At 43.1% G+C, this 25,807-nt stretch overlaps 1 protein-coding gene across 1 annotated transcript in view; it reads right to left on the bottom strand.

Annotated features, from left to right (window-relative positions):
* SYNE1 (spectrin repeat containing nuclear envelope protein 1) overlaps window positions 1–25,807 on the bottom strand; it is a 2,319,318-nt gene that overhangs the window by 908,995 nt on the left and 1,384,516 nt on the right. Inside the window, exons 76-80 of the mRNA XM_086926873.1 lie at window positions 22,578–22,754; window positions 21,436–21,701; window positions 14,377–16,537; window positions 10,092–10,429; window positions 8,739–8,883 (exon numbers count right to left, since the gene is read on the bottom strand). Coding sequence (XP_086782999.1) covers window positions 8,739–8,883; window positions 10,092–10,429; window positions 14,377–16,537; window positions 21,436–21,701; window positions 22,578–22,754 — 3,087 coding nt within the window. The remainder of the gene's footprint in view (window positions 1–8,738; window positions 8,884–10,091; window positions 10,430–14,376; window positions 16,538–21,435; window positions 21,702–22,577; window positions 22,755–25,807) is intronic.

Raw genomic sequence — 25,807 nt, 5'->3', positions numbered from 1 at the left:
TCAGAGCAGCCTCACCATATAGAACATTCCTGAGAGAGCCTCATAGCCTCAGATTTTCGTAGCCTTTGTGGAACAGCAACAATCTTTGTACAATAAGGCTGAGCTTTCCCAGGGGAGGAGGGTGGGCGCATGGGAATCTATGAAAGTTACCAATACTGGGGAACCAAAGTTACAGGTAAGTAACTTGTTTTCTTGCCCCAGTATTGGAACTTTCATAGATTCCCATGCTTTGTATCAGAGTAGCTAGCAGTAAACATAAGGCATATTTTGTCACCTGTATATCTGCAAACACAATACCTTATTCTGATAAGAAAGCAGATATACATATATATTATATATATATATATATATATATATATATATATATATATATATATATATATATATATATATATATATATTACCTACTGGCGATAGCCAGTAGGTATATATAGTTAGGATTTTTTCTCTATGGAACTTTTGAAAATTCTATGTCTAATAACTTTGGCGTTTGTGGACGGAATTGGCTGAAATTTTCAGGAAAATGGCACATTTTGTTTTTGAGCAGCCCCTGAAAATTTGGGGGGGGTCGTCAAGGGGGGGCCGAGAAAAAAGGGGGGTCCCAAAACGCGTTTTCCCCATGTTAATTTCCATAGGGCGGTTGGCCTCACTTTTAGCTCGAACGGCTGAATGGATTTGCACGAAACTTGGCAAAATTGTAGGGACTGTTAGCCCGATGTGCCTTTGCTAGGTCTCAATATATGTGCTCCAGTGGATTTTGAGAAATTAACGTTCAAAACAAGATATATATCTGTAACAGCGCTCCGGGCTGCGCTCCGGTCCGCTTACTTTTCGCGAAACGGAACTTTGCGATGCGAAGCTGATTGGCTCTCCGGTGTCTGTCAACATTCTAAACAGTCTGGAGCGGCCGCCATCTTATCTCTCGGTAGGATCGAGAGAGAAGAAGAGGTGAAAAACGAAGGGGGAATTTAATGAAAGGGGGCAAGGTAGATCCCTCTTGACCCCCTAGGAATGATGTCGGGGTTATTAAAGGGTCCCGTGGGGAAAATAAAAAAAAAATGATTTTTCACGGTAGAAGCGCTTCTCGGGCCGCGAACTGGGCCGCAAACTGGTAGCGAAACGGGAATTCGCCATTTTGTGTTTCGTTTTAATTAAATTACTAGGTATAAGGGGGTGCGGGAGACGTATCCTGACCCCTTATGTTTTCTGAATATGTTGATACATGTCTTCCAGCGGCTGTGCGTGAGCTTTTTTTTTTTTTTTTGCTGCGTGACGTCTGTTAACGTTCGATTCGATGGAAATCAGGAAGTGTTGACCACCATTTTGTCACTGCGAGTAAATATTTTGTTATAAATGAATCCTTATTGATAAACATTGTCTGCGCCATCTTGCCTTTTTGTCCAATGCCACAATTTTGTCGTGCACGGCAGCCATTTTAGATGCCTTGACCAGACCCACTCTCTGCACGCCGTCGATTCTCAGCACGGCTCTCCACCTTTGCAAGCATCTCCCCCACGCACTGGTAACCCCAGCTCTCTCTCTCATGCATGGGCCATATACTTCCCCCCATCTGCGCTGCTCTTCCCTGAGAATCACACCCTGTGCCCGCCCGACACCTCCCTTTCACCCTATTCACTACCGCACCCTCTGACACTCCTCTTCTTCTGTGTCCGATTGTCCAGGCCGGACCCAGGCTATCACCTAGCCCTGTGGATGTAGTTTATGGCCCCAGCTGTAGAGAATCCAGACATGCCAACCCTCCCGATTCAGGCGTGAGACTACTGATTTCAGTGCTAGTCTCCCGCCTCCCGATTCCTGCAAGCAAAAACCCGGGGGCATATTACCAACAACTAGCGATAATTTTTGTCTCTAACTTGTTTAGAGACAAAAATTATCGCCGCACATCGGCGATTTTTATCGCAGATAAACATTGCTATTAGCAAGGTTTATCGCAAATGCGATAAAAAACGGCCGCAATGCATGAATATCGCTGAAAAGTCAGCGATATTCATGCATTATCCAGCAAATGCTCTTAGCCATGTAATCCACCTCCCATTGGATAACATGGCTAAAAACTGCTCAGGGCAGGTGTTAGCTTTTGGAGATATTCGCGCTTAGCGCAAATATCTCCAAAAGTTGGTAATAGGAGATAGCGATGGTTAGGGACTGTTTCCAGTCGCTAACATCTTGGCACGCCCACTTTGCATGTCATTAGTGATAAATATCACTGACATGCAAAGCGGGGCCCAAGATGGTCGCTATCTCCTTTTAGCTGTCACTAACTGGTGTTAGCGACAGCTTGGTAATAGGGAGATAATTTTATCTCCTTTTTTTGGCTTTTAAAGCCAAAAAAGCGGAAATAAACGTAAATAGATATCACAAAGTAGAAACAAACACAAGTGATACAAAATATGCAACACAGGAAGGCGGGATAGTAAGGAAAGCTCACCGTCTCATTGAAAAAGGTTCCACAAGACAGTTTGACCCACTGCTGCATCCTCTCTCACAGAAGAATCCAAGCAGTAGTGCCGAGTGAAGGTGTGGATACTGCTCCACGTCACCGCTCTACAGATGTCCTTGATTGGGACTCCTGAGAATAGAGCCACAGATGAAGCCATCGATCTTGTAGAATGAGCACGAACTGTTCGTTCAAATGGCTTGCCTGCCTCTCGATGGCAAAACTGGATTGCATTCGATATCCAGCGCGAAATACAGGGTTTTGAAATTGGACATCCTTTCCGCGGAGCACTGTAAGAGACAAATAGCTGGGAAGATTTCCTGAATTGCTTTGTCCGCTCCAAGTAAAATTTTAGACATCTATGAACTTCTAAAGAATGTAACGCCCTCTCTGCTGGCGTAGAGGGCCGTGGGAAGAAGGACTTTAAGATCACAGGCTCATTCAGATGGAACTCTGATGGGACTTTTGGAATAAATTTCGGATTTGTCCGCAGGATGAGAACATCATTTTTGAATTGCAGAAAAGGTTTCTTCCACTTCGCCCGATAAGTCTTGTTTGTACTTGGCGCACGGGCCTGAGCCAGAATGTCTCTACATTCCCTGAGAGATTCAAATCCTGGAACTCTCTGTACTCAGGAGCCACGCTGTCAATTGGAGTGAGTTGAGATCTGGATGTAACACTTGACCCTGAGCCATTGTCAATAGTGACGGAGCAGGCCGCAGGAGAAGCGGATGGTCTTGAGAGAGAAAAAGAAGTTCTGTGTACCAGAATTGCCGGGGCCACGCTGGTGCAATCAAAATCATTTTGCACGGTTCCGCTTTGATTTTCCTGATCAGCCTCGGGATCAGTGGAATTGGCGGAAAGGCGTAGACAAATGCGCTGTACCAAGCTATCAAAAGCGCATTCCCCAAGGAGCCGTGATGGTGATCCCTGCTTGCGTAGCACTGGCATTTGGCGTTTTGCGGTGTCGCAAAAAGATCGATGGTTGGGGTCCCCCAACGTGAAAATGCTTCCTCGAGAATGGTCTGATCCAATTCCCACTCGTGGCTGATTGACCTCTGGCGACTTAAAGCATCCGCTGTGGAATTGAGCGTTCCTGCGAGATGTTCCGCTGATAGAGTGATCTTGTGTTGGATCACCCAGTTCCAAATCTTCTGTGCCTCTTTTGAAAGGGTACAAGATCTTGTCCCGCCCTGCTTGTTTATGTAGTGCATGGCCGTGGTGTTGCCCGTACGAACCAGCACTGAACGGTTCCGGATTCTGGGAAGGAAAGCCTGCAAGGCTAGATGAATAGCCATAAGTTCTAGCATATTGATGTGGAATCTGCATTGGACTGTGGTCCAATGACCACTGACTTTCAGCTCTTGTAAAACTGCTCCCCAACCCTCCATGGAGGCATCTGTCGTCAGCACCATGGGAGATGGAGGAGGCTGGAATGTCAAACCCACTGAGATGTTTTCTTTTACCAACCACCAGCTGCTTGCTTTCTTCATTCCTGGTGTTACAACGATTTTGTCGTCGAAGGAGCCTATCGCCTGACGCCATTGCTTGTCTAGTTGCTCCTGCAGTGGACGCATCCGCAGCCTGCAGTGCGGAATCAATGGTATGCGGGATGATATCGATCCAAGAAGGGATTTGTACCGACGGACCGACAGAGACTTCCTTGTTTGCAGGAGGTGAGCTGACAGTATAAGTTTGCTTTGGCGTTCTTCTGACGGAAAAGCCTTGCAACAATCTGTATCCAGGATTGCACCCAAAAACTTTGCCCTTTTGGATGGCGCAGGATTGATTTCTCCCTGTTGAGCCGAAGGCCCAGCTGCTTGAAAAGTTGACTGCAGCTTGTGACCGCTTTGGACGCTTCTTGGAACGAAGGAGCCTTTACTAGCCAATCGTCCAGGTATGGGAAGACGTCTAAAGACTGCCTCCTTAGAAAAGCTGCACAGGAGCTAGTACCTTTGTAAAGATTCTCGGTGCGGACCAGAGACCAAAGGGCAGCACCTTGAACTGAAAGTGGCTCTTGCCTACTGTGAATCGAAGATATTGCCTGTGAGCTGGGTGGATGGGCAAACGGAAATATGCATCCTCTAAATCCAGAGTTGCCATGTAGGCCCCTGGATTGAGCAGACGTAGGATGTCTTGAAGGGTGACTGTTACAATGATATTAGGGTCCAGAGGTGGTAGGTTTCAAGTATGTATTTATTGTAATACAGAGTTACAGAGGTATGATGTTGAAGCCAGGATGGAAAGTAAGCTGGTAAGTATCTCTGTAAATACGCCCCGGGGAAGAAAGAGGATATAGAAATAACCATACAACAGTGACCATCCTGAATGACAACTTGAGGAGATAGGTGTTGAGCTCTCGAAGATCTAGTATCGGACGCCACTTCTCCTTTGTCTTGTGAACCAGGAAGAACCTGGAATAAAACCCTTTCCCCTTTTGGGAGTGAGGTAAAGGCTCTATTGCCCCCTTGATGAAGAGTTGGTGGGCTTCGAGACGAAGAAGACCAAGATGTTTGGGTGTGGTGGCATCTAGAGCTCTTGTTGGAGGAAGATGTTGGAACTCCAAAGTGTGTCCTTCCTTGATGATATTTAGAACCCACTGGTCTGATGATATGACCTTCCAGCTGCATAGACAATGGGCAATCCTGCCCCCCACTGGTGTTAACGAAGGGACAGGAACAGTAGAAAGAGCCACCGTGCTGCTATTGTCGTTTAGAGTTGTCTCTGCCCTGTCAGCTCTGACGTCCTCTCGACGGCTGGCAAGAGAAAGACGCCGATTGACCTTGCCGCTGTGAATATTGGGGCTTGTATGATTGAGCAGGTTGTGAATAGGAAGAGTAGCGCTGTTGGTTTCCTCCTCTGTACGATGAGAAGCCTCTTCCTCTTGCACCGTTAAAAGGGACTTTGCAGTAGGTCAAAGTTCCTAAGGACTTGGCCGTGTCCGTATCCTTTTTTATGCCTTGCAAGGTATCATCCACGTGCTTTCCAAACAACAGTTTCCCATCATAAGGTAAGCCAAAAATTTTGTTTTGTACTTCCTGGCGAAACCATGTGGCTCGCAGCCAGCCCTGGCGCCGCAAAACCGCTGAACCTGCCAGCGCTCGGAAGGCCGTTGTCGCTATATCCATAGCGCAGTCTATTACCTCTGAAGAGGCACGCTCACCTTCCATCAAGATCTTTTTGACTTCGTCCTTCGACCCATCTGGAAGTTCTTCTACAAATGGGGACAAGTCACACCACATCTGGCGATCATACCTCCCCAGGATAGCCAGAGCATTCGCCGCTCGAACGAGGAGGCTGGCCATTGTAGAGAACCTCTTCCCCACATTATCCAGACGCCTCCCTTCCTTATCCGGTGGTGTTGGCAGCGGCGTTGATGGATTCTTCGATTTACTTTGCGCCGCCTGGGAGATGACAGAGTCTGGCTTTGGCTCACCAGTGAGACATGCGGGCTGCCCTCTGGCGCTTTATATTTCTTCTCCAGCCGGGGAAGAACCGGGAGGACCGTCGCTGGATTTTGCATGGCTTTTATACCCTCTGACCACACATGCTCTATGATGGGGATAGAACGAACCGACTTTCTGTATGGCTCTTTGAAGTCGTATAAAAAATAGTCAGTTTGAACCGTTGAAATGGGCAGACCAAATCTCTTAGCCGCTCTTTCCATGAGATTATGAAAACCTCCAATTTCTGCTGGAGGAGAAGTTGCGGTATCCGGCCCTGGGACATCCGCATCCTGAAGACCATCAATATTTCAGCCTCTATCTGGATCCTGGTCAGGGTCAACCTGATGCTCTTCATCGGATGAGACATCATCATCCTGGATGTTAACCACCTCTTGAGGAGCTTCCCTGGGATTTGGTTTGCGTACCCTTGAAGGCAACGGTGTTTCCGCCACTGCCTGCGGTGCCAGAATAGAGGGTGAAGGAGAACGTACTTGTTGCCTCTCCGGCTGAGATGGGAACCTCCTCCTGTAATCTTGTAACATTAACTGTAAGTCCGAGATAAGAGATGACGGCATCGCCACCATTTTTTGGTGTGGCCCTTGTGGAGAACTCTTTGGGTGAACACACATTTGAGGTCTCTCTTCATAAGTGTTCTGCTGAATATAGTGGTGCTCTTCCACCTCGCCTTCGTCAGAACTTGACCCTTGGCATTTGACCTGCAGGTCTGATGGACTATAAGCCGGCCCATTAGGACCTTCATCCTCCTCTTCAGATTCGTCGTCCAAAAGCAATGAGGGAGGTAAAGGTGTGACACGCCATGGAGACGTCATTTCAGGTGTTATATGCCTCTTTTTGAGAGAAATACAGAGTACTTGAGTCATCGACGACGGAGTCGTCGTCGATGGTAGAATCCTCGTCGACAATGTCGTAGACGGAGTCGTCAACGAAGAGACTGCGCTCGTCGTCGAAGGTTGGCTCGTCGACGGTGAGATGACTCTCATCGACGAAGGTTGGATCGCCGACGGTGTCGTCGACGAGCTCGTCGTCATGATCATGGCAGCTGTTGTCGTCATTGTCGCCGCCGTTCTGGTCGTCGTCATTGCCGTCGACACTAGCCTCGACGTCATCATCGTCGACGTGGATGATGTAAGCTTCGTCGACGATGAAAAAGAAGCAGGCACTTTAAACTTCGACAACGGTTTAGATGCTGTTGACGTAACCATCGTCGACGAGCCCGTCGACAAGCTTATTTTCAGAGACAAGTCTTTCCTGACAGGAATCGTCGACGTACCTGTAGCTTTCGCCGTCGACGGACGCTGTTTTTTGTCCAAAGCAGTGTCCTGAGGAGCAGAAGAAGGTTTTTTGCCATTCCTTCCTTCATCTGAAGGGGAAGAAGACCCAGAGACTACCTTCTTAGCTTTCCTTGCTGCCTGTGACTCCTCAAGCTGTCCCTGCCTCTCCTTTTCACCGCGGTGAGGAGATTTTAGGGAAGCAGGCCTATCAGACCTATCAGAGGTCCCAAGCAAGGCCTTAACAGGGGGCTCAGTAGACGTAGCAAGGGAAGACCTAACCCTCTTCTTTGATCTTCTCGAGGACGCAGTTGAAGAAGAGCCCTCACTGTCAGAAGACAAAACTCCCTCTCGAGTCTTCATTTTTTGTAACCAGGTCAGTAGACGGCCTTCTCTGTCCCTCAAGGTCTTAGTTAAGAAGGTTCTGCAAATCTTGCACTCTGTGGCCTTGTGGTCTGGGTACAAACAATATATACAATCTTCATGTTTGTCCTCCACAAACAGCCTCTTCTTCGAACAGGTAGCACAAGCTCTAAACAGTGCCTTCTTTTCCTTGTTCGACATAGTGAAAAAATGAGATAAAGTGAAGAAAATTGAGCAGAGCTCAAAGAAGACTCCCTAGCACAACGTGCGGTAGAAAATCGGAGGCTCTGAGGCTCTCTTAGGAAGGTTCTATGTGGTGAGGCTGCTCTGATTGGTTATTGCAAGAATTTAGTCTCTTTTACAAAAAGAGGTTTATAAGCTACAAAATGAGATGAGGCCTAGGCCTTTTTTTCACTTTTGTGCTTACTACTATGGTATTTTTTATTTACAGAGGCTCCCATTCCGACGACAGGGAATGATACAAAGCATGGGAATCTATGAAAGTTCCAATACTGGGGCAACTCAATAGGTACCCTGAAGGAATTTTACAACCACCTGAGATTATAGGGAAAGGGATTTTTTCAATATATTCAGCAATATTTGTCCTTATATTGAAAAATAATTAGTGAATGGTCTTTTCTGGGCATAGCTGTGATGAATGAACTTGTCCCACTTTACAGACCCTGATCTTTGGATTTGGATTTTAACTTTGATTACAACGTTTAACCTCATCGCTGCTACAGAGATTTCCCCCCGGTGCTGCATTCTCAGAATTGGGTGTGGTCATGACGGAACGGTTCCGTCATCAGCACAGCTCAACTGATGCTCATGACGGAACCGTTCCGTCATGAGCATCGAAGGGGTTAATAATGAGAGAGGCAAACATACCATAATAAGGACTGCAATCATATTTGTTTTTGCTACTTTAAAACACTGGCACTTAAATGTGTCATATTTGGGCTTCAAGTAACTTTAATAGGCAAGAAATAACTTTATCAAAAAACTCTGAGGTTTCCACTAGAAGTCATTATGTGCCAATGAAGCCTAGACTTGCAGGCTCCATGACATAACTCTATGATACAAATGAAAACGTCTAAATATTATGTACTCCAACTATGGGCTCAAAAAGGAGTTTACGTATCATCAAACAAATTATATTTAAAACAGCAAATCACATCATACCTTGTGTGCTAAAAGTCTTTCTTCTGCTTTGTGACTAGAAATGTCCTTGGCAACGGAGAAGTCAGAGAGTTTATGTTCTGCCTCATTCATCAATTCAATCAACAGCTGCCTGGCATTCTGGTATTCTTGCCACTGAACAGAACATCTTTTGAGACAAAATAGTAAAACATAAGTATCAGAACAGTAGAATGGAAAGCCCTGCTTACCTTTCATGTGTATTTTTTTAAACTACATGTTACGTTGATGGAGTTACCTGGAAAAGGCTGTATTTTAAAAGATACTGACCGGAATTATTTATTAGGTTTAGATTACCTATCATGAACAAATTGATCATAAAACAATGGACAATGGTTAATGCTAATGGGTTTATGTGATGTTGTGGTTGCAGCGTTTACAGCATAATTGTGAATCAATCTACCTTATTTGTGACACGTTTTTCTCCAATTCGAAGATTTCACACAAAAACCTTTCTAGGTAAATGGATGAAACTAATACTTCCAGAGAATGTGTCACATACTTCTTTAATGTTGCGTGATTATACATCGTTACCACCTAATTTGGTCCTCCAAGTGCCTAATCCTAGAGATGTCACTATGTTAAATCTGCAGGGCATTGGAGGGTTATCATTCCGATACTGAAATCTATATTTCACAAGGGACCAAGAAATATGTTCCATTTTTCACAGATTCCTGTGAAATTTGGTGTTTTAGCACAGAATTTTACGCAACAAAAGCACCTATCACAGATTACATCATCCATGATAAATGTTTTCTGAGATGACATCAATAATGGCATTTAACATGTCATAAGTAATGTCATATGTGAGGTCATATTTAAGAAAAGACAAGGAAACCCAATGGGTAAATAAGGACACAGGGTACGTACTATGTATTGGTAACAATGGTCCATAAAACATAAAGGTAAAGCAGTGATAAATATAGACCAAAATTAGTATTATATTCAACGGTGTCCAGCCGGCCACACAAGTTTAATGAATCAATGTAAATGTTTTCAACAAAATAACAAACAAACAACAATAGAGTGGGACGCAGTCCTGCATCCAGTTACATGGACTGTCATGTTTATATGGGCAGTAAATAACACATGTTTTTACCCAATTCAGTGTCCTCCATTTACTGCCTGTGGAAGGATTAAAGACTCAGGATACAAATGAATAAACTGCAGATGGCTGCCTCTTTCAGCAACAAATATTTAACTCACTGAGCTAACCTGCCAGCTTAAAACTCATAAATTACTCATTTCAATCGTACTTCAAAGGTCACCGAGAAAGCCATATGCTTACATTGTTATTGGATTAATGCGCATTCAAGTTGTGCACTGTGGATAACGTACCTCTGCAGTATGTCATGTTGGCTATGGGCCTCCTGGGTCACCTCCTTGCTCCTGCGCTGTAATGATGCCACACTCTTCTTCAGAAGTTCTATTTCTGCAGGTTGTGTGAATGGTTCCTGCTCAGAAACTAGTTCATGAAGTTCTTTTAGAAGAGACCATAACTTTTCTTCTGTGCTGAAAAATTCAGTGTGAGTTTTCAAGCGCTCCATGGAACTCTCTACATCTAAACCATTGCTTGCCTGCTGCAACAAGTCATGTGCATCCTCCAGCCAGTCACTGGCAGACTTCATTGCTTGGCAGTACCTCTGACACAGTGAATATACCTTTGATAACGTGGCCTAAAACACAAAATGACATAGATATCTGCAACTGCTATGGAAAAACATTTAGTAAAATGCCAGTCTAAAATATTTTTAGATAGCAAGATATTCAAATGCAAACTTGCAGACATTTTTCTAAATAATGAAAAATATACCTATACAAATTAAAATGGGACCCTTTTCTCTGTGCCATTAAGTGATCATAAGAAATATTTCAAAGCTTCCTCAAGCAGTCATCCAGAGGCTTGGAGAGATGCAAACATAACCCAACATACATTTGCAGGACATATTGTTCTTGTCCTGCGGAGTTTCCACCACAAACAATCAAGTGTTGTTAAGAGGCTGACAATGGTATTTTCAATGTACAGTCCTACAGCTCCACTTACATACAATTAATGAAGTGTTTCTTGAGCCCAGGTGCAATGAAGCCTTAAATTCAATTTTAGAGGAGATTACATTTTGCTTCATGGGCACGTCTGGGATAAGCTTCTATGTCCTACAATGTACTGTGTATGTAGGGCAGCTAAATGTAAAAGGTAGCCATGGGCTGGCCTGGTGACTATTCTTTGAAATCAATGAGAAAAAAGTAGGATTTGTTGTAAGCTTCTCTCCCATTAGGCTGAAATGAATGTCTACCTGTCTGCATGAGGCCAATGCCTTCATAAATCTTTGGAACCAGCATGCCAATTCCTGCTTTTAGGTTTGAATATGATCCGTGGATTCACTGATAACTGTAATATGTTTTTTTAATATCTTGTGATTACTTAAATTGCAAATGCAAATAGGGAATCACAATTTGTGGTTCCCTAATGCACATGCAAGAAACCTTTCTTAAATGCGAACTGTGCATTTAGGAAACACTAATTAACAGCAATTTGAAGTTGAGGGTAACCATGTGCCTACTGTGAAAAATGCATGTGCCGATTTATTTGTTTTGGGCAGCTCAGGGGGGCCTTGGGCCCCCAGGCACCCTTGCCTCTGCATTACCTAATTTGTGATTACCAATTAGGTCATCGCAATTTAGGCAATGCATGACCATTCCCACCTATGGGCTTTGAGTCCCACAGGAAAGAAAGGAGGCGCAATAGCAAATAGCGATTCCCTAATTGCAATTGCGATTCTTAAGGAACCGCAATTTGGGAATCGCTATTTGCACCCTTTATTGATGCATTTCATTTTGCGATTAACAAATAGCGATTTCCTAAAAACTGCTATTTGGTATTCGAAAAAATGAAGTTTGATGCATGTGCCCCATTGTCATTTACAATACCAACAGGTCAAAGTTTTGAAAATGCGAGACCTATTGCATTGCATACCCTTATTTTACATTGTTTTATATAGCGCAGAGTAGGCCACCAGGGTGACGTGGCTCTGTACAGAATAGGTTTTACCATAGGCAGAAGCAAGACCATGACAGTGAAAAAAGTAATTTAAAGGCAGCCTGGAATCCAATAAACTGTAGTTTACAAGTAGTATTTTTAGAACAAAAACTGGATGAGTTTAAATTGAGAAGCACGAGACAGCTGTAACTATAAATAAATATGAAAAAATCACCCAGAACCGAAATGTTGATTTTGACATGCCCTTAAGTGTTTATGACATGCAAATTATTAGCTCTAGCAAGGTGTGTGACAAATGATATTCTTGTCTGTGCAGTGACACAGCAAGGGCGCAATGTACCCTATTGCAACAGTAGAAAACAGGTCTGAATGTTGGTTACTAAAAGCCTTGAAAAAGTGGCTGTGCACTGCAGGGTTAATTCAATAGTGTGTTATGTTTTATCGTGCTCCTAAGATAACTCCCCGCCCGGGAGTATGAAGACAAACCAAAAAGATAGCACCAACACAAGATGTGTGGGTGTCTCTTAGGGCACTGATTGATACACTGGAAACTCCAGTCAACCTTCAATAATGAAAATAGTTCATTGAAACCAGTTGTTTTCTATATACAAAGTATTTTATTCATACTTCCATATGGATCAATGATTGTCCGTGAATTCATAGAAATACATTTCTCTTTGAGGAATTAATCAACACAAAACTTCCAATGCATTTCGGCTGATAGCCTTCAACGGGGAAGTCTGTAAAGCAAAGGATATAGCTATAACCCCTCTATGTTACACAAAATCATTATGTCAACAAGAGTACATAACTTCTAATCAGTTATATCATAGTCTTTTCATTATTGAATGTTGACTGGGGTTACTAAAAGCCGCCATAACTGGGATGCAATATCTCATCCCTGGGCATCACTTCCCCTGCTGCTCTAATGATAGTCCCGTCCATGGATGAACGGTGAGCAATCATTGCATTGACACAAACGGGTGCACACTTGCAATTTGTGCGTTTTGTATCTTTTGCTGCAGCTGTGCAGCTAAACCCATGAACCAGCGGGATGCTGCACGCGCTAACACTGAAAAGAGCGAACACAAATACTCCAAAGACGTAGGCACAGCTTTATTCTCGGCACTCGAGTGCTAATATTATGTTGCATTCTTGTTGTGTTAACAAATGCAGCTGAAGTGCTTATTCCACTCACACTTTTCCTACGACTGCGTATGATTATGTATTTCAGGACATTTATGGCCATCACAATGCAGCACTCCACACATGGACGTTTTTCAATGGTTTGTTTTAAAGCTTCCTATCAAGCAGAGAACAAAAGCAGTGTGCTACGACGGAGTAGATTTACAGCTCATACACGAAAGAAGTGTTGAGCTAGCTAACAAAACATCTTCTTCTTTATGTCTCCAAGCACTAATTTATATAACCAGACTATAACTAGGCAGAGGGATTACTCAAGCTCTACTGGCAGAATAGACTGTTAGACAGGGTATTTTAGGCTCTGGTGTGAAGGGCTGCGGATAGACTATCTTTTACCTAAACGTAGTACTCCGGCGCAGAGTGAAGAGTAAAATTTGATTCTAACATTGGCCAGCTGAACGCCAAAATAAGTACTGCATCCCTTTACAAGGCGACAAAAGGAGGACAAGGCCTGTGAAACAAGCAAGGATAGCGGCAATGTAGACGGTCTTTAGGTCTGGTTGGGGTTGATGGGAGGGGTGAGAAACATACACAAGGGAGACAGAGCGAGTTTAAGGCCGTGGTGGGATGGTGAGGGATTGAGATAATGCCAGGCGCCCGGCTTAAAGTGCAAGAGGGCGCTCGTGTGCTGCCTGCAGTAAGAGAAACTCATTAATGAAAATAGTGTTCACAGACTAAAGAAGGCGTACTGTGTAACAACTGAAGGAAAAGGGCCTGTCACCTTGGAAGATTACAAATAAATACAAGGCGCTACTAAGGAGGGACTAACAGGCCTACTAAGGAATCAGAAGCCAACAGCTATGAAGGACAATGCCACAAGCCAATTGCAAATATGGGTGGAGAGTGGGTGGGGTTTCTATTCCATACTTTAGTAAAAGTCTCGCAGAGCAGCGCATGCACACTGCCTCTAGGCTCGACCTAACAACATACGTTTGAAGACAGTCCCATATGTGGAGTAAATATAATCAATTAGAATGTTGAACAGAAGCCACTGTCCAATCGTTTAGGTCTTACTCAAGTGAAAGTTGCTGAAGCAGTGTCTAGGGAAAAACCTAGATTTTGAAATAATATTTTGTTTGTCTGTTATTACAATTTCTGTGTTGTTAGCCTCAAGACAATCCATGCACAGCATGTAGAAAAACTATCACCAAGTATGAACTAACAAACTCTGGCCAGAGAAGTACTAAATGGAGGACTAAGATGTGCTTAATCATTCTAATGTGTCTAGGGCCAAGCTTTCCAGTTCCTACAAGCACACAAACAGAAGACCAGCAGACTAATTAGTCTGGCACTCTAGGGATAGAAGCATAGGTTATTGGGAATGTATTCAGACAAACTGCCTATACAGAGCACTCGTCTTTGGTATAATTGAATTTTCGTTTCAAATCTATTCAATGGACAAAAGACTCCAAATATACTTGCCTGTTTTGTTGTGATAGATCCCTGAAGTTCAGTCGCCAAAACAGACAGTTCAGCAAGAGTGCTCTCTAAATCTGTTGGGATTAGTTCATTTGCTTTCAGATATTTCTGTTTTTCCCTGTTGCTTAGGGCATTCATTATTCTCAGGCTCGACTGTACCTCCTCCTGTTGAATCTGTACCTTCCTCATTTCTTCCTGAATGCTTTCAAGTTTTAGGTCCACACAAAGGTCCCCATTGAGCTGGTCGCTAGTTTGCCTGAGCCAGTTCAACGTGCGGCGAATTTCTGTTTGGAAGTCCACACTTTGCACCATTCTGTTTTCACATTCCATTATCCGCTCTCCTACTTGTAAGTGCAAGGACTTCAGCAATTCCTCCCATACCTGCAGCTGATGGTCAGCTCTCTCACTGACAGCTGGCTCAAGTTGGGGTGACAGTTCCTCCATCTGCTCAGAGATTCGTTTTAGAAGAACCCCTGCATCCTGAAGGCCACCTTTCAAACCATGATAGAATTTCAGTTTCTCTTCTGCTGGAAGTGTTTCTTCATTGACTTTTGACAGTTCCTTATTCACAGCTTCAAGTTGCACTTCAAGATGCGAGCAAAGTTCTTCATGCTTACGACAAATATCAGTGGTGTCTCCCAACTGACTTACTTTTTGCTCTATTTGTCTTTTCAGTTTGTGATAAAGAGCAACAAGTTTTAAAATCTCGTCAGGTAGCCAGGGCTGCCCAGTGCTGCGGAAGCCCTCTTTTTTTTGGTTAAGCTCATCCACTGCCACACCGAGGCTGACAACTTCACTGAGAAGGGCTTGGTAGTCCTGTTGAAGTGATATGGCATCTTCTACTTTAAGGTTGGCAGGTGATTTGTTCATGTGCAAAAAGTGCTCTTCCAGTTCTGTTAGTGCTTTGTTTGTCAAATCAATAAGAGAGGCATATTCTTTCCGGGCATATACGACTTCCTGTACCTTAAAGAGTTTCTCTTTGGCTAGTGCAATAATGTAGTTACACTGTTGAGGTAGGATGTTCAGCTTTTCATCGAGGTAAGAATGGTCCACTTCATTAAGTGATGGCAAGATCTCCTGCCCATTTCGCTGTAGGGTAAGAAGTAAACCTTCATATTCTGGAGCCAGCTCCAGAATTTGTAGATATTTTGCTAACTGGCAAGACAATTCGCAGTCATCATTCATGAAATTAATCTCTGGGAAGGTGAGAATGTCGGCTTGTTTCAACCAATGGCACACTTTGTCCAAATCTTCCTTGAAATATTTCCTGGATGGCATGCTCTTCTCCAGTTCTAAGACTCGTTGGTTGCATTTCTGTAAAACCATTTCGTAAACACTCTGCAATTCCTGAAGTTTCAGTAGGACTTCGTTCTTTTCTTGCTCTGTCACTTCTTTCATGAGCTCCCTTCCCTGAGCCCAGAGGGAAGTGATGTCACTCTGGTTGGCCTTCAAGCTGGCCAGGACACTTTTACAGGTCTTAATCTGCTTGTTTATGTCATCTGGTAGCAGACAGATGTATTCCTGAAGCATCACCTTCCTTTCAAGTTGCTGAATTTGGTTGATAGCCTGATAAGCTGCCATGAGAAATTGTACCTTTTCAGACAATGCCTTACTCAGGTGTTTTTTTCTTTGGTTGACTAGATCACTGAGACAATCCACATGCTTCTGGGAATCAGAGAGCATCTTTTGCAGATGCTGCCTTTCGCTTAGGCCCAGGTAAGCCATGACTCTGTCTGCATCCTTCATAAGTGTTTTAAGGAAGATTTGTTTGGCATCTACTTCATTGCATATAATAAGGTGATCCATAAGAATACTCTGAGCTAAATCAGGAGGTGGGCTTTGCTTGAGAGCTTCACTCAAGCTGGGATGTTGCTCCTCAGCCCACTCCATCAGCTCCTGAAACCCAGAGTGCACCAAGGTCAGTTCCTCTAAGGTGGTCACCGAAAATAGGATTTTTTTTTTCACCAGTTCCTCAAGTTGCATCCAGCGTTGCTCAAAATGTCCGGTCTGTTCTTTTGCCAGTTCTTTGTCATCTATATTCAGGTGTTCAAGCACTTTCTGCTTCTGCTCTTTCAGATCATCCAATACAAACCTTTGCTCCTGCATCAAGTTTGCTAATTTCTTTAAGGCTTCCAGGTGTGCAGCAGTACTTTCTGCATCAGATCTGTGAAAACAAAAGAGTACAATTATAAATAAATTGTGGCATGGAACTTCGCTGTATTTACCTAGAGGCAATAGCCATGCCTAAGGCTTCCTGCTGTCTCTCTCTTCCTAAGTATGAACATAGGCAGTTACAGTGTCTTTACATCTCACTCTCCGGCAATAATCCATCCAATTAAGTTCTTATCCAAACAGGCTGACAACACATTGTTACTGAACACCGAGAAAGTTCTAGTTACTCAGTGGCTTCAGCTGGCCCAACCACACATCCAATAAAATAGCCATACTAGCCTCCTAAAGCCTCCTCATTATGATTCCATCAATGAGGTTGATTATCAAGTTCTGTCTGATGCCTTCGCTCATCCACAACTTTCTGCTGCCTCATAGTTATAAACAAGCCCAATAAGTTACAAAGACATTTTAACGTCCTTTAAAAAAATATATTGTTTAGGTCAAGCTTGCTTCACAGCCCAAAATATTACTGTCTGCCATGAAACCCAAGAACTTTTATTCATATTCATGCTTATTTTCAAGGCCATCAAAGCAATGACGAAACAAACATGGTCTGAAGGATTGCTACTTGTAGCCTCGTAGCATTACAAGAAAAACATAATGGCATGTTCTAGTGAATTCTAGTTCTTCGATTGGTGAAGATTAGCTTATAATGACACTGCTGAAATCTATTTTCTCATGATTTATTCCATTTTATTTATCAAACCTAACATTTCAATGATATATCAAAAGCTATTGGATCACATTTGACCAATCAATATGGTCTGGCATGTCAAAATAAGCTAATCAAAGAGCCAAAGGAAAACTACATTTTTCAAATCCCTCTGGATAGTACACAGATTCCAAAATGTTTGTAGTGTTTTCTAAACATCTTACCATTAACTGTGGCTTATTTATAGACTTTCCACCTTAAGCTGTAATTATCTACTCTTCTCCAAGCCACAATATTTAGTTTACGCAGATCTTCAGGCTCTTTGTACTATTTAGGGTACATATGATGAATCAGGCCTAATCAGAGTTGTTCCATAGATGAGTGTATGGCACGATGACTGCATTTACCTTCTCCAGCACTGCCCACCAGTTCTTCTCTTCTCCACAAGAGATAGTAAGTATCCTGACTGAGATACTTTTTCCCCACACTGAAGCTTGAACACTAGATTTCCTGCCACACACCACTGCTAAAATGTGCTACATGCCTAAAACTAGCAACTCTGATCACCCACATAAGAATCTCAGTTTGCTAGGTCAGATCTAGCAACCAGACCAGCAGATGGGTTGTTTTGTATGATGTACTACAATACTATATAGGAGATCTAGGACTCTAATGCTTTCCCGAAAAATGGCCTGAATTTGTACCCCACCATTAGAGTTACTGATACCAAGGATATCCCTAGCTCCAAGAGTAGGGAATATCCAGGCTGTAAGAATCAGTAATTCCAAATCCAACTCTCCCATAATTTCTCAATTTTCCGTCAGCTTTTCACATGGCATGGAGATTTAGGTGCTCTAGCAGCTCTGTGTGGATATAAAAGAATCACTGAAAACACTACGAATCTCATAATTCCGATGGGGCCAGTAACTACTGTTACCAGTCCCATAGGAATTAAAAAGGCACTCTTAATTAGCCACACTTACAGTTGTTTAATTAAAATAATGGCAGTAGCACTGCATTGTAGAACTCTTATGTGAATCATTCAAATTAAAACCAATGGGTACACATTTAAATATTATAGAAGCAGCTAAAAATTGTAGGAAACTTGTGGTGTGTAGGAAGCTGGCTCTTTATATATCAAAATGAAATATATTGTTTAAAGAGCCCAGGTGATCCCTTATGAGTGGACAGGGCTTGCTCTAGCAATTCCAAGGTGCTCTTCTAGGGGGGTAGTGTGGTCGAGCAGGCTTAGGCTTATCTTAACCACTTCACTGCAGCCATAATTCCCCCGCTGTGCTGTAGAATTCCACCCGTGCGCAGTTCGCTCCACACACGCCCACTGTGATATCAGACGGCCGGGGACCGTCCGACGCACGGAAGCGGGTAGAGGAGTGGCACCAATTTATAAAAATAACAAGTATATTTACATATGTTCAGTGCAATTTTTAGAAGCTGCAATGTTATCCTATGGGAAGAAAAGTCAATAAGGCATCAAGGTACAGAACAGCAACTTACGGGCCGAATATCCAGGAGTTAAGGGGAGTGATAAGCAAGGTCCAAGGCAGCACAAGCAGGACAACACCAGCAGCAGCAGGACGGCCGGGTGCAAAGGTGTAAAACAGCGGCAGATGCCCATGTTACTCTATAGGGATTGGTTTTCACATAAAGAGACTGCAGGTTCAGACTGGGAGGGCAGTCGGGTAGACCCAACAGGGGGGCTAAGGCCTCACGATGCTTGGGGACTTTTGGACAACAATGGTACTCTTCTCCACGGACTAGGTGCGATGGGTGCAGCGGCGGCTGGTTTTTCTTCCCAGGAACAGTCGTGGTAGAGGGGGCCAGCTTGCATATACTGCAGGTGACGTCATAGAAACCGGTGGCGAAACCACAGTGGACTCGGTCTCTGGAGGGCTGGGGGACCACAATGACACCATTTGCTCACATTAACCTGGGCTCGAAACGACTGGTGCAGTGATGTCTTCAGGCTTCAGGTGGTCATGAAGTCCTCACAGGGGACTTTGGTTGCCTGCAGGATGCAGGGAAGCAGGTCCACTACGTCTCAGGAGGACTTTGTTCCTGGGTGAAGTATTAGCAGGTCTCCTGGGCTTTGGGGATTCAGCAGCTGAAGGCATGTTGACTTTTGGTGTAACTGGCGAAGTCAGCAGGCAGGCTGGCAGCGTATGTACCAGGTCAGTCTTTGGGTCATCAGGTCTTGCAGGATGGGTGTCTTCATGGCCTTCTTCATCGTTCAGGTTGGTAAGATCTGATTCTCTGGTGCCAGGGGCTCCTCAAGATAGAGATTTTTAGGGCGGGAAGGATGGTAGCCAATGGACTACTGACCCTTGGGGTCACTACGTCCCCTATATGGCCACTTCCTGTGAGAAGTGGGCATAACTCTGTCCTAGAATTCGAAAGTATGCCATGACAAAGATGGCTACTTCTGACAAAATCATCTCCACCTCAGCTTAGCCCACCTTAAGGGTGGTACTATCTTGGAGTTGACACGCCTACCTGACTAGCTAATTTTCCCACCTGTTCAGATGCTAAAGGGGCTCTGGACAAAGGGTGTCAATGTCCTCTCCTGTGAGGTGGGCTAGATTCGCATTTTAAAGGCATCAGCTATTTGAAGCTCTCCTGTCATGTTGTGTTTTCACTTTTGTCTGCAAAAAAACATGCAGCCTGCAATGGCAGTCTTGCATGTGTTTGGTGAGGGGTCCGTTAGGGTGGCACAATTCGTGCTGCAGCTCCTAGAGACCCTCTTTATTACCTCAGGCCTAAGTACCAGGAGTGCCATTTACTAGGGACTTACAGATACTGCTAAATGTATTGTCAATCGGGGGAAACAGTTATACACTTTTAGGGAAAGAACACTGGTACAAAAGGGCTGGTTAGCAGGAACACAGTCTACTTCAGTCAAAGTTGCATCACATACCAGGCAAAAATTGAGGGGGGTACTACAACAAAAAACATTTTCCAACAAGGTTTTAGCATGCATTTCACTGAATACATCTCACAGGTTTCAAGGCATAACGCTTTACTGAATTTCCATATTCACTTTCAGACAATCTGCACTAAAACGTTATTGGTTGCGATGTTTTCACCTGCAAAAACTTTTTTTCTTTTTAAATTTCCTACGGTTCTAGAATAGATTTACAGAGACATTTTAATATTTAGTGCAGAACTAGAGAGATCCAAGAGTACAATCAGTCAATGTCAATGCCGCAAAAGTTATAAGCACTGGAGTTGGGCCGTCACCAAATGCATTTGTTACCCTTAATCCTTTTAGATATTCTAGCCAGGGTGATTGCAAGACTGAAACAGTGTGGAAGATTTCTGTGAAACAAATGCAGAGATAATGGGCTTCAATCAAGAAAACCTTTAACAACTTACAAAGATCTCTAATTTGCCAATGCAATTGATAATATGCATCCACTGATTTTTCATCTATTAAAAGATTGCCCTATAACTGTCTGCTTCTCTGAATGTGAAACTTGAAACATTTTAAAGAAAAATCGTTTACCCAAATGATCTGGTGAGATAACTGCATAAGGGCCAACATATGTCCCTAAGTATAAAACTATTTCCTCATCAATGCATACTGAAGCCAAAGCAGAAAATATGAGTACATTGAATGAAGATTGCAAAAAGTGGCAAATGTCCTAGAACATGTATGTATGTGCCCAGGTTTTTTTGTCTCCTCGAAGAAAAATACCTGGTTTCCAAAATATGTATACTGTTTCACCTTGTGAATAAACGTGAATTTCAGACTGGGAGATGGGGTGAAGGAAGCGACAGCAATCTCCAATAAGAATCAAAGATCAAGTAGGAAAGACCAAATATTTTGGAATCACCCGAGAACATCATACTTTGTGCTGCATTAGATTCACTTGTCTACTAAATATGGAAGGCTCTGTACCTTCAATTCTTTATGTATGCCTCCACCGCAACCTAAAAAGCATATCTGGTTTGCCCAATGTAGTAATTTCATTCTTAATGTTTGTTTTGCAATTTATAGCTAGTAACTATGTACACGTTGTGAACAGATGAGCACTAAAATATAACAGCCCTATTGGTTAGTGAAACATGTTCCACAATGAATCACTTCCTATTAAACAAGGTACCCTTTAAGTGTGTGTGGGTAGATGTCAACACCTCAATGCAAATTATCAGGTTGGATGCAAATATGCCCTCCACTCAAATTTAAATTTATTAAACTTGGAAGAAGGAAATAGCCCTACCTGGCAAGATTGTCCCACTCCTTGGTAAACTTCTCTAAGAAAACTTCCACCACGTTCATTCGGTCATGGTAATCCCTTGATCTTTGAAGATCCTCTTCCCTCTGTCGTAGCAAGTTGCCAGTGCTCAAGCACAATTCCAGCCACTGGTTGTTAACATGCCCGATTTCCGTGTGCTCTTGAGATTCCTGTCCGTTCGTCAGTTTGTTCACTTTCTCCATCCAACTGGTGACTGCACTTTGTTTGGCCTGCAGCTTTTGACTAAATTCCTATTATTAAAGGAAATCGACATTGTGTTTGCTTGTTATATAAATTCTATAAAATAACGACTCAGTGGATCATTATGTGTAAATACAGTACATTTTAAAGCTTCTTCACCTGTCCTTCAGTATTCAAGTTATTAGATAATGTCTATTAAATCAATTCTATCATGCAAATATAATTATGGAGCTCCAACTGCAGTTATCATTTGAGAAAGACTGAAGTGAGATGTGTTTGAGAGAATCATTATCTTTGTAAGTGAGTTAAAGGATGCATTATGGCACAAGGTACTTCTGAGAGTGACACTATTGCACACTGGTAAATAGTCTGTGGGAGTGGGTGCAAGAAGGCAAATGATGGCAGTTCTGTAGACTTATGTTGGAGTTTGTGAGCGTGTACCATGGTAATTGTTTCGATGTATAAACGTTTGTGTATTGGTGAATGATGGCACCTGTGCTGGGTTTATGATGGTGTATGTGTGAGCTTTTGATGGGGGAGTATGGATATTTACTGGTCGGTGTGGGTGTAGGAATATGGATGTCTGTAGTGTGTATGTGACCTTACAATGATGGTTGTACATGCATATATAATGAAGATGTGCAGACACAGATTATGCTGATTTGAGGGCCGTATGATAGTGGGTGTGTTGCCACAGGATATAGTTAATGATGTGCTATATTTTGTAGTATGATCGATTTTTCAAAAAAGATGTGTGACGGGACAATGACAGTCTGTCGGATTATACTAAAAAATGGGCTGCCCTCAAGTGGAGGTGCAAATTCTGATGGTTTACTCCTGTAAAAGGATGAGCGCATGAGTGAAAGACAGGGCTGTGGTTTGTAACAGATGACCCCTTCAAGCCAGACATCATTCTGTGGATTTACCTTGACCTGCTGCACCATGTTTTGGGCAATCTTCAGTTCTAGCTCAGCACGCCGCCTCTTCATGTTTTGCAGTTGCTGCTCTGCATCCTGGAAATAGCCTGACAGATCAGCCTTCAGTTGTTTGATGTCTTCCCAACCCTGAGCCAGGTGCTGAAAATGCAGCATCCTTTCTTCAATCTGCAACAAAAATACCACATAGCACCGTTTTCAAGCTGTTTTTTGACCGGTACAGCAGGTACATAAAGTCCTTTAATTTCCTATAGTTAGTTAAGACCCAGGGAAATACAAGAGACAGACAGGATCAAGGCAAAAGAATATTGAATTTAAACATTGACATCACTACAGAACTTGACCTAGACAGATAAATATTATGGAGCTCCGGAGCAGACACCACACAGGGATGCAAATGGACTCCTACGGCAGCACATTGTGTGCACACCTCACCATTGAACTATGAGTCAATGGATGGCCTCCCCTCCCAGGCACAACTATGGGGGTGCCACAAGGGTAATATCAAGATTGCTTTTTCTCTTACAACAGCTAAAGAGTATTACACACTTGATGAATTGGAAGAGGACATGGAAGAAACAGATTCCAGTGATGGCTTAACAATAATCTCCTAAATTACCCCACAAGCTGCAGATGGCATATTATAAGTCCACTTTATTTGACTTGGGGACCATGAGGGCCCCAGCTACAACTACAATGTAATCCAGAACCCCATTTAACCTACTTAGGCAACTGAATCACTGCTTAGTATAGAAACGTATACATGTCAGAAATCTTCTACATTTGGCGGTGACTTGGCCACAAATTAGGCGTCCACGTTCCTGACATACATTGTTTTATATTATCCCCCTTTGGCACTCTAATGCCTGCACATATTTCCCCTTTGTGTAGTACATATATCTTTACTACTCGCTTTAACTATTTATGAGTCACGAAGGACGGAGATGGGTAGTGACCGGCCTGTATACACCCCGAGGAGATCCTCTGCCCCGACTGGCAAGTCCTTATCACACCTCTATTCACTTGAACTAGTCACAATGTAACGCTTGCCTGGCATTCTTCAGTTGGAAATTTCTAGCTGTTTCTTTGAATGACCGTTCTGTTACTGGTCAGAAAGTTACTGTTTGGGTGGGCAGGATTTCTGGGGGTAGGGCCTACTACCACTAATTCAATAACTACCTTAGTTTGGTACATTAATTACCTTCCTTTGTGATAGATGGCACAATTGAAATTTCCCCCCGAGCAAACAATATGGGTGCTACCATAGGGACATGAAGTCTAGGACAGACAAGAATATTGAAGCTCATTTAGTGCATGCAGCTGGCCACAAGGTCTCAAATAATTATTTGCTTGACACTCTGTGGGGACTTTTCCGTATGAGGGGCCACTATAAGTGTAATGGATGTGTTTTTTTCAGATTCAAAACCAACACCAAAGTTTTTGATGTTATCACTTTGGAATTGAAAAACGTTTCGAATTGCAATATTGCTAATGTGCTCTATTGAATATGGTGTCCTTGCCCTCTAATCCATATTGGACAGACAACCCCGCAGGGAAAGACATGTATTGGACAACATCGAGGCATTTGTTTTGCAGTAGCACTGGCCCTCTTGCATCGCATACACTAAGAATCAGAGCACGGCCAACTATATCAGATGGCAAGGACTGGATGCGGCAAAGATGCACGAGTCAGGAAGGGAGCTCTCTCGTTCTACAAAGAGTTGAATGTAAATGAATGACCAAGAGTCATTCCATTACAAATGGTCTGAGCACTTTTGAGGAATTGAGAGGATTTGTTTCTCTACCTCAAGATTAATATGTACTGAATTCCTATAGGAACAGAAAGGATTTGGGTTCACTTTATGAGCACCATGGACTTTGGTCTGGTACAAGGAACCATACCTGTGTTGTAACTATCAATGTATTTTTATGCACGATGCCTTGCAAATGTGTCTTTGTTTCAAATACTGAGCGCCAACAACACAGCCCTCCACTCACTTCTACTCTCCCCTCTATCCATCATTGGTCATTTGGTACTGTTAAATGTGCTTTTAGAAACTGCTTTAGGCATAATAATGCGTACTTATCCCTGGTTTAAAATTTCATGTGACATAATAGGCACTATTAAACAGTCCTACATTTTACTCCTTGACAGTGCATGTTGAGGCATGAAGCGCATGAAGCAATTCAAGCCTTGTTTTGGAGCCAACTTGAACGCTTTTCCAAAAAATGCACAAATGCACATGCGCGGGCGCCCGCGCATGCGCATTTGTGAGCGCCCGCGCATGCGCATTTGTGAGGAAGAAGTCAGCGATAAACAAGCAAGAGGTAGCCCTTGGACGCCGCATCTCAGGTAAGTCGTTTTCATTAGCTTTAGAATGTTTTTAATGATTTTAAGGGCATTTTGAAGAGGGCGGAAGGGAGGCGGGCGGCGCGTAGTGGGGCTACGCGAAGTGTGTGGGTGTGCGTAGATTCCCCCCCACTTCGTGATGCTTTGCGTAGCCCCACTACGCCCAGGGTTATTAATTACACCTCACATAATGACACTCTATTCAATGCAACATAAATACATTCCACATAATACCACTCTGCCACATAATTACATGCCGCATAATTACACGCTACTCAATGCAACATAAACACACTCCACAAAATACCACTTAGTGCGACATAGTTACACGCCACATCATTACACTCTACTCAATGCAACACGAAAAACTCCACATGATGCCACTCAGTGCGACATAATTATACTCTAATCAATGCAACATAAAAACACTCCACATAATACCATTCAGTGCCACATAATTACTCTACTCAATGCAACATAAAAACACTCCACATAATACCACTCAGTGCCGCATAATTACACGCCACATAAATACACTGCACTCAATGCAACATGCACTCCACATAATACCAATCAGTGCCACATAATTACACGCCTCATAATTACACTCTACTAAATGCAACATAAATACATTCCACATAATACCACTCAGTGCCACATAATTACACGCCACATAATTACACTCTACTCAATGCAATAAAAATGCACTCCACATAATACCACTCAGTGCCACATAATTATATGCTACATAATTATACTGCACTCAATGCAACATACACTCCAATAAATACCACTCGGTACCACATATTTACATGCCACATAATTACACTCTACTGAATGCAACATACACTCCACATAATACTACTCAGTG

This window comes from Lissotriton vulgaris, chromosome 6 (genome assembly GCF_964263255.1).
Source record: "Lissotriton vulgaris chromosome 6, aLisVul1.2, whole genome shotgun sequence".
In the NCBI taxonomy this organism is placed as follows: domain Eukaryota; kingdom Metazoa; phylum Chordata; class Amphibia; order Caudata; family Salamandridae; genus Lissotriton; species Lissotriton vulgaris.
The sequence above is the reverse complement of the archived record's forward strand: the minus strand, read 5'-3'. Positions and strand labels throughout refer to the sequence as shown.